At 40.9% G+C, this 10,257-nt stretch overlaps 1 protein-coding gene across 1 annotated transcript in view; it reads right to left on the bottom strand.

Moving 5' to 3' along the window:
* DOCK8 (dedicator of cytokinesis 8) overlaps positions 1 to 10,257 on the bottom strand; it is a 216,545-nt gene that overhangs the window by 149,010 nt on the left and 57,278 nt on the right. The window contains exons 3-5 of the mRNA XM_019661089.1: positions 3,878 to 4,053; positions 1,136 to 1,207; positions 434 to 449 (exon numbers count right to left, since the gene is read on the bottom strand). Coding sequence (XP_019516634.1) covers positions 434 to 449; positions 1,136 to 1,207; positions 3,878 to 4,053 — 264 coding nt within the window. The remainder of the gene's footprint in view (positions 1 to 433; positions 450 to 1,135; positions 1,208 to 3,877; positions 4,054 to 10,257) is intronic.

The following is a 10,257-nucleotide window of genomic DNA, read 5'->3' as shown; positions in this document are numbered from 1 at the left end:
TAATTGTCTGATCTTTTCGTATTTATGTAAAAAAGTATAAATATTCATCAGGTGAATGGATAAACAAACTGTGGTAAATCCATGTAGTGCAATATTCGTCAATGAAAAAAGAAAAGAGCTATCAAGCCACAAAAGGACATGGAGGAACAAGGCAAAAAGCAACCACTTATCTTTTTATTATGCCTATAGTTTTTATAGGGACAATAAAAAGATAAGTGGTTGCTAGGGAGGGATGACTGACTATATGTGGAGTACAGGGACTTTTTAGGCCAGTGAAACTATTCTGTATGACGCTATAATGGCAGATACATGTCATTGTGTATTTGTCAACACTGTAGAATATGCGACACAGAAAATGAGCCCTAATGTAAACTAGGGACTTTAGTTAAAAATTAATGTATCAATATTGGCTCATTAATTGTAAGACATGTACCACACTTAAGATCCATCTAAGAACAGGATAAATTAGAGAAATCTGTGCAAAGAAAAAAGAAACTTGATCTGACCTTTAATCCATAGGTGGGATTTGGTGATAGGTGAGAGAAGGCAGGGCATGCCCAGAGAGGAAACAGCAAGAATAAAGGGGTACAGTTCCAATAGTGAGGAAGGAGAGGAGGCCCAGAGAAAGGAAATGACTCCAGCAGTTAAGGGAAGTAAATTTTAATAGAGTGGGGACAGATTATTAAAGCCCTTGAAAGGAAAGCGGTGGAGTTTATATTTAATATAATAGGCAGTAGGGAGCCTTAGAAGGTGTTTGAGCAGGGGAATAATACAAGTACAGTCAATCCTCAATATTCACAAATTTGGTATTTGCAAATTCACCTACCCACTAAAATGTACTTATAACCCCCAAATCAATATGCACCTTCATTCTGGGACATGTGACAAAAAATAAACAGTTTTTAAAATCCCAAGATGTTGATAATGGGGGAAAGTATTGTGGGGTGGGGGCTGAGGGAAATATGGGAACTCTCAGTACTTTCCACTCAATTTTTCTGTAAAGCTAAAACTGCTCTTTAAAAAAAATTATTAATTAACAAGCTAAAATACACAAAAAAATATATATATATATATACACACACACACACACACACACACACACACAGAGATTTTTAAAAAAAAAAAAGGAACTTACTTCTGGTTCACAATTAACCATTCCCGAATATAGGTCTGCACACAGTCCCTGACGTGAGGGTCCAGTTCAACCCTAATGAGATGGGAAATGAAATAAAAACATGTTATGACTGAGCAAAAACAACAAAACCATCCCTTATCATAGCCAAGGAGAGAGCAAGTGTGATTTCAAATCCAGGTCAAATGAGAATGCGAGGAGCATTCTTACCCATTCACTTCAAGTGTCTGAAGTATTCCCGAGGCAATAACATTTTTACTTTGACGAGACAAATACGTTGGCATTTTACGCTTTGTGGCTTTTCTTTATTATAGAGAATCATGTGAAACCATACCTATCCCTAAAGGCATTCTGACACAGACAGGTAGTACTAGCTGTAATCACATACAAAACAAGAAAACTAAGTACCAATTTTTCACAGGGGTAATTTGGGCATATTTTATGCCCATGTGTAACCCTGTTAGGACATGCATGTTTTCCTTTTTGAAAGCCATGAAGAACAGCTAGCTGGCTTACACTTTGAGGAGTTGACAGCCACTGGCTTTGTTTGGAGATTATTAATTGTCCTACCTGTGTAGGAGCATGTCATGAGAGATACTCTTCAAGTGTTTCAGAGTCTTGAAATCAGGAAAGACTAATTTCCCACAGTAACAAAGCTTGTTGCTGTTTTTCCCCAATGTTTTGGTATTATAGGTAAATAGGTCTAAATTCTACAAGTTTTCATTTTCTTGTTTGTATAAAGGGGATAAGAACAGTACTGACCATGTGAGCTTGCTGTTAGTATTAGATGAAATATTATAAAGATTAGCATGTGATCCCTGGGCCCTGACTTCCCAAATCCCAGCCCCACCCTTTATTAGCTCTGTGACCTTAGGCCAGGCACTGACCCTTTCAGTGTTTCAATTCCTTCACCTTAAAGTGGGGATATTAACAGAAGAGTGCCTCTCGAGAGCTGTGATGAAGATTAAATAAGTTAGCATGTGACGTGCTTGGAAGAGTGTCTAGCACATAATAATAAGACCTACATGTAATAATTCACACTTAAGTGCCATTTATTAAGCACTAGCACTGATGTGATCCCTTTAAATGTATTAAGTCACTTAATTCTCACTCAGCCCCATAGGGCAGGTGCTCTCACTATTCTCATTTTGCAGAAGAAAAGATAAGTATCTGTCTTAAAGTCACCCAGCAAGTAGCAGAGCAGGAAATGGAACCCAGGCAGTTCACCTGCGGAATGCAGGCTTATAACCACCACACTCACAGCTCAACATAAAGTTCTGGGCTACGCACAGGGGACTCAACAGGACTCAGCTGTTTACTCCGACGATGACCAGGTAACTTCCTGGACTTTAATTACACAGAAGACTTTGGGACAAGGATTGAAATAGTACAGGTTGTTTTCAAGTCATCAGTGTTAGCTGTAAATTCTAGTGACAAGGCAATATTATATTCAAAATTCATACTAAGAAAAAACTTACCTCCTCCATCAAATTTCAAAAGATAAAAATCCTCCTACCACTAAATTTATTGCAAATATTTTAAACAGGTTTTTCCAAGATTCTAATTCACTTGAAGACAATGAACCCACATTTTTACACCAAGACATAAAATTAAGTGATTCTCCCAAAGGTAAAATAATAGATGTTACCAATCTTAAAGTCAGACCTGAATAAATGGACTGACAACTGGGAAAATATTTCCAAATGATGACAAAGTTTTTATTTTGTGGGAAGTGAGTATTTTCAAAACATTAGAGCTGAGCATCATGAGAACGGTCCAAACAACAGAGTAAAGGGTCAATCATGCCATATTACTGTCATCCAATCTCTTTGTGATGAAACGAAGCCCAAAATAGAACTGGAAAACCCCCGAGTAATGAGGGCAGGAGCCATGTTTCGTGATCTCCTTTCTGGGATTTTTTTGGGAAGATAAAAAGGTTGACAATGTCCAAGAGGATGTGAATCTCAACTTTGTTTTGAAAAATGAATGCAAACAGAAGCTCATCCTAAACCTCCAGAGAGATGTTGCTTTTTACTCTGTAGAAGTAACAAGCGTTTCAGTTAGATATAATTCCATTGTTTGATGCCAAGAGCTAATGTCCACACCTATAAACATAGATTAACCTACTGTAGAATCTGAAGCCTTAAACAGCTATTCATATAGTCATGCTACCGAGCTGTCTCCATTGCTTTTCCACTCGACAAAACTTTCTTCAAAGGAAGGAACTGTGCCTTATTCATCCTTTTATCCCAATACCCAGCATCTAGTAGAGCTCGACAAATGTGGGTTCCACTTAGGTTTATAACTTGATCCAGTTGTAAAACCAATTAAAATGCTTCTGAATGGAGGCATGTTAACATGATTTTGATGAAAAATCTTGACTTGTTTACAAACGGAGAAACTGAGGCTTCGTGAGGTCACATGATTCACCCAAGGTCACTGAGATGACATCTGGAGACAGACTTGACTCAACAGCCTGCACTTGTCACCTCTTCTTGAGCATTCCATTTGGTCCCACTGCATCCCTTTAACTGGCTTAGTTTCCCACATGGCTTTTCAAAGCCTCTGGTCAAACCAATTCAAAAACTGTCTACATATAGGTCATAGTACCACAGTAGTCATCCTAATAGACCTGAGCAATTTTATTTTCCAAAGAAGTCCAGAATTAGGGCATTTCCCCCCTTACCAAAAACAGGCACGCCATTCACAATCCCATCCATTGTACATTTTAAGAAAACAATTTACCCTTCCTCTGGCAACGAGGGCTGCAAAGTCCGACATTCCTTTGGTGTGAACACCACATCCAAGTCGTCTTCAGTGAAGTCTCCCAGCTCCTGGGCCAGTTCCACATCCAAGCTGTTCAGGTGTGTCATCAGAAGTCCTTCAACGTCCACCGGCTCCACTGGGTCGTAAAAATGAGGCTGGAGGGGTGGGGAAAAGAAAAAGGGGGTTCCCACGCGGTTTTCAGGGAAAAGCACTGAGGCGAGAGGAGATGTTTGCCTTGCCCCCCCTTTCTACCCAGTGAGTGCTTCACCTTCCACGTACAGTTAAGTGGAGCTGTCTTTAGAAGGGCTGTCAAACACAGAAGCAGTGATATGGAAAAGAAACGCAGCACGGAAAGTCAAGTCAGAACATGATGAGTAATTAAAATCACACCCCAAGGCAGCATTTTTCTCTACTTAATTGCATCTTGATGAGGAATCCTGAGGAGATCCAAAATGAGATCACAAACCTTTGCTGAATTTTTATAATTTCTTCTACAAAAGCTCTCTGAGGCCATGTTTACCCAAATAGAGTGAAGTAGCGAACAGAGGCAATTTCCCAGAAATTCAGGCAAACTCAACACTCCTTTGAGTATGGAGGCATGGTGTTTCCTCTGGCCTGAGCTATCCTATATGTTGGTTCTTGAGAGCACTTCGTTTGTAATCACAGCCTACAGTGAACCACACGTGGTGGCTGAAACACTCCAAGGCAGTGATTTCCAGACGCTGCTGGGCGGACTGGTGCTGGGCAGGAAGATATTTTCACTGGCTGCAGCTAAATGAGCAAACTACGGGCAATCGGCTGAAGCTTCATATGGCTACTGCACTCATTTTAAAAGGATTCATTTTTCACTCTTCAATTATGTCTTTCCACAGTGGAGAGGATAAAAGAAATTATAGGACTGGATGGTAATTCAAAAAAATAATGTTCTTTAGTTGATAAAATAAAAAGTTGGCAATTCAACAAATCCTTTTTTTTTTTGTCTGTGAAGTCCAAAGACTTAGGAACCACTGCTTTAAACAAGTAAACGAATCACTTAAATCAGAGGATCTATATAATAATAATAGTAATAATAATAATAGCAGCAGCTCTATGGTGTTCATTTATTGCTGACTATTCGGAGTGTGCAGCCCAAGGAGTTCCCTACCTCTGCCCCACCAGTGGACCAACTGAATAAACATTCCAGCTTCTTGATTTGTACTACCTCAATATGAAACAAGGACAGATGCAAAGGAAGTGCTCATAAAACCGGTTTTTCATCGCCCTGAAACTGTACACCAGATTAGATGTATGCGTTCCAAGGTGGAGAGGAAGGACAAAGTGCTGTTGAAGAGGCAAAAGGAAGTAAGAAGGGAGAATGTAAATGTGCTTTGTTCTGTCTCCTCCTCAGCCCTGCTGCCTCTGGTGGTGGTGAAGACATGCGTGACATGTTTGGGGAGTGAGGACAAAGCTAAGAGTTGAGCAAACATTTGCCCTCCTTTTTATCTGAGATTCTTGAAGGTGGTGGACTTACATAATGTCAGCAGGATCCAAAAGGGCCGGAAAGAAGGCAACAGGACGCACTTCAGTAGGAGAGGGCAAAGGCACGCCCCTAGTTCCTCATGGCTCCCAGGTGGTGTGATAAAGCATGAGGAAGTTTCCTGCGCCTCTAATTGGGGAACTTGGAGGTCAGCTAAGGAGAGGACCACAGTCCTTATAGGCTGCCTCTTGAAATGAAGCAACAGGGACCAGCAGGGCCTTAGGGCATCAGAGATCAGCCTATGCAGGAGCCAGGTGGGGACAGACTGTGCAGAAAGACACTATGGGACTCTGGCAGTGGGAACAACAGGCATCCTCTAGGCACAGAGCCAATAGATCTGCTGCATATCCATTGGGTTATCGGAAAAGTCATGATGCATTTTTACAACGAAAAACAGAAAAAATACGTCATGACTTTTCTGACAACCCAATACATACGACCAACCCCAAAGGAGAAAGTGGACTTTCCCATTCCTTACCATAACCCAGCACAGAGAGTTCAGAGTCAGGGACTGAAATGACTTCAATTTCAGATGAAGAAAACTGCATTTTCTGCATACCCAACCTTATTACTGTAAAGTTGATACCCACTGAGCTAGTAATTATTGAGCACTTACTGTGTGCCAAGCAATTGAACTAGGTCATCACATACATTATCCCATTTAATCCTCACTAGAACTCTCTAAGGTAGCACTCTTATTATCCCATGTTATAGATGAGGACATTGAAGGCTAGCGATTTAATAACTTGCCCATGGTTACACAGCTGGGCAGTAATTCAAACCTAGGCAGGCTTATGTTATTAACCCCTCTAGTTTTGTTTTCTCTTGTGGGCTTTTCAGGGAATCTGTATTTCCAGAAATCACTAAAACACAAGGCAATCATAAGTGTGTTTGGAAGTGAATAAAAAAAAATACATTTACTACTATCCACAAGGGATAGTGTGCTTCTCATGAGATTGGCTGCTCAAATAACAGTAAATTAATTACTTAATTGAAATAATAATAAACATAAATTTACTATGGAGAATATCAGTTCTCAAGAGAGGCACTAGACATGCATACTTAAAAATGATATTGAAGCACCGTTTGAAGCAACGTGACTAGCATTAACAGCTAGTTAAGTAGAAGCTTCTATGAGAAAAGACATTTGTGTGAAATTGTAGAGAAAATAATTCAGGTCCAGTCCACGTATTATACTTGTCATGTCCCTGCAATTCAAAGTGACATGCAAGCATCTACTGAGTGCAAGTCACTGAGGTGGGCATGAGGGACACAGAAGAGTACAGGAAGCTACTCGCATGCACCTTTCCATGGATCTTCAGTCAACCATGCGATGAAGTTTGTCGCATTCTCACATATAATGCTATCTTTGAAGAGGGAGCTCTGATTAAAAAAATCAGAGCATCATCACTGAGCACTAATTGTGTGGCAATGTGCCAAGTGCAACACACACAATTGATCATAACAAAGTCATAAACTCTTGAGGTCTGCATATATTTCAGGACTGAATAGACTCTAAATACAAATCATAATGATAGACTTATTGAGCGTGGTCCTGGCACTACACACACAAGCTGGCATTTAATACTTAGTCTCCCCTACCCTTTCCACACTGAAACTAACAAGGGAGGGAGCTATTCGTGCCAAATGTGATATAAACTAGTCCTGCCCTTGGCAAGTGGGTGGAGAGCCCAATTACGGTTAACTAGGCCAAAACACATGTTGTTCCTCCTGCCAATTCAAATAATAACCAGGAACCAAAAGAGATTTCTGTTCTCCAAAAACTATCTGAAATCTTAATCTCAAGAGTTGGGCTTTAGTGTGAGGCAATCAATACATACACATAAACACATACACTATGCCTATTTAGTGATAAGCAAAGGGAGAAATAAATACTGAAGAGCATTACTGTGGCATTATATTTCATTAGAGGCTGATGTTGGGGAGGGCGGGGGATGTTCTAGATTAGCCCCTAAAGCAGGACTTGGGCTCTTTGGGGTCTTAAAAGCCAAACATGAAAAGTAACTATGTTGTTTTCTCTGCTATTGAGCTATATATGGCCTCCTAGTCAGTGGAGACCCAAGACTAATTTAAATGGTATGATCCAAAGTAATTTCAAGAATGCCACCTTATACCTGAGTTATAAGTGTCTATCATTTGTTAAAATAATATGAGAAAGCCCCAAATAATCAAAATAAAAACAAAACACCCTCTAAAAAAAAGAAAAAAATTAAGACTACAAATTATCCTAAATCAAACTTTATCTATTGTGATGACTTCGTGATGTGTCGTCAAGACAGAACTACATTCTCCCGAATTCCTTTCCTGGTATGTTTCCCAATGGGGTACGCTACGAGGGTTTTCTCTTGCCAGAGCTGGAGGACAGAAGGGAGGCTGCAGCTGTTTTGTAGCATACACACACCTTCTGTTGTTACCACCAAACACTGATATAGGTGCTGCTGTGAAGGGATATCCCCAATGTAATGAAAGTCCCTAATCAGTTGACTTTAAGTTATTCAAAAGGGAGAAATTAACTTCATCAGTTGGAAGCCTTTTCAAAGAGGGTAGAGGCCCTCTCGAAGTTCAGCTCATGCCCTTGGATTTCCAGCTTGCCTGTGATCTTGCCTTTCTGACGGTGTTGGGGACTTGAGGCTTGCTTAGGCAGCCAGCCACCATCAGTGGGTACGCCAAGTCCCCATAACCAATTCCTTAATACATGTGCATATGCATCTCCTACTGGTTTCGCTGTTCTGGCTGAACCTAGACTAATGCACCTACTTTCATTCACTCCACACATGCTCACTGGGGTCCTACAGCAGGCCTGCACTCGGCTGAGGGGACACAGTCACTGCCCTGAAGCAACTTTCAACACTTCTCTAGTAAAGACTTGTGCAGTCTTTCTTTCTAGCTACTTTTTTTTCAGAGGCCTAGTCAATAGAAGGATAGAAATACACAAAAAGATTATTATAAATACCCTAAAAGCTTAAATGATCCACAGCCAAATGTTTATGTCTTAATTAAGGGAGCTTGAGCTTTCTCTTGTCCCCTAATGCACATCAAAGGCTGGTTCTGACATGAGGTAGGATTCAGTTTGTTCTGAAATTAAAAATTCCTACAGCACCAGAACCATATCTGTTTTAACTCCTAGCACAAGTGTAGTAATGCAGACAGAATACTGATGGCAGATTAAAATAACAAATCTTGGACAATAGTTCACAAATAATAATACTGAAAAACAGAGAGGTTAAATGACCCAAATCACACAGGTAAACACCAAGTACCTGGGTCCTTTGTTACAGCACTGCGGTGGCTTCATGCCGCTCTGTGTGGGGGATGGAGAGGGGCATGATGTCTCCAGGCGCACTGGCCTCGTACCCTTATGAATGTTTACTCCCATGGGGGGGGGTGGTTCTCAAATCAACTTGGCTGTTCATGAGAGATGACTCTTGTCAAAGTCATGCAAGACCTCCGTGTTGCCAAATTCAATGGTCATTGCTCAGTCCTCCAGCATTGGACCCAAGTGTAATTTCTCCCTCCTTCTTGAAACACTTTCTACAGGAGGAGGGCAACCTAGTGTGTCCCAGTCTCTGCAATTCCATGTACCAGGAAACCCCTCAATCCTGGGCAAATTGAAAAGGTTGATCACTCTACCTTTGGGACACTTTTTCTAGGTACTCCTACTATGCAGTGCCCCAGAGTTCAGTCCTAAAACATCTTCGCTCTTCAATCTGCAGTCATGACCAGATAATCTTATCTACTCCCATGGCTTTAAATCACCCCGACCTTTTTTTTTAATTACAAATTTCTATCTACATCTTCAAACCTTTGCTGCAACGTTGACTTTTCCAATTATACTTTAACAGCACCACTTGGTGATCTAATAGACCTCTCAAACATAACAAACTCAAAACTAACTCTTGCTTTTCCTGCCATTCTGCTCTGCCCACATCTTCCAAGTGGCTATTCCATTCCACCAGCCGCCCCATGCAAAAGCTTTGTGGAGTCAAGGTTGAGCTCTTTCTTTCTCTTACACCTTACATATTATCCATCAGAAAACCCTATCCAGTTAACTTCTGACATATATCCAGAACCCAACCACTTCTCATCTTCTCTACTGCCACCACCCTATACCAAAGCACCACCATTACTTTCTTGAGTTACTGGCTAACTGCCCTCCCCACCCTAGTCTATTCTCCACACAGTAGTCAGAGTGATCGTTATAAAAAGAACCTATATGCAATCTTTATAAAAATTCAGATCGTGCCTCGCTGGTGCCCAATGCTTCAGTGACGCCCCATCTTAATCAAAGGAAGAATCAAAGTTCTTGCATGGTCTCTGAGGTCTATGAACCAACCCTGCTTTCTCTACAACCTCATTTCCTGCCCACTCGGCTCAGCTCACGCTCTGCTTCCTTGCTGCTTCTGCAGCGCGCCACATACTCTCGCCTAGAGGACTTCACACTTGCTATTCCTTTGAACTAGAATACTCTTCTTCCTTCAGGTATCTGTCAAGTTCATTCAGAATTCTTCCCAGGTATCTCCTTTCCAGACAGAGGCCATCACAGATTACCCAAATAGCTCTTCTTCTGTGTTACTTTCTATTCCCTTATTCTGTTTCATTCTTCAAAGCGCTGAATACCCATTGGTAATGTAAGCTCCATGAGGCTAGACCGTTTGTTATATTCACTACTGTATCCCAAGCTCCTAGAGCAGCTACTGGCAGAGTGAAACCCAATACATACTTCTTGGATGAATGAATGAATGCTTAAGAAAATCCTCTCGCCTCTCTACTACATTTAACTACACAGAGCTGAAGACAGTAAGGTTCTTCTGGCTTCAGTGAT

This window comes from Hipposideros armiger, unplaced genomic scaffold, assembly GCF_001890085.2.
Source record: "Hipposideros armiger isolate ML-2016 unplaced genomic scaffold, ASM189008v1 scaffold_335, whole genome shotgun sequence".
NCBI lineage: Eukaryota > Metazoa > Chordata > Mammalia > Chiroptera > Hipposideridae > Hipposideros > Hipposideros armiger.
The sequence above is the reverse complement of the archived record's forward strand: the minus strand, read 5'-3'. Positions and strand labels throughout refer to the sequence as shown.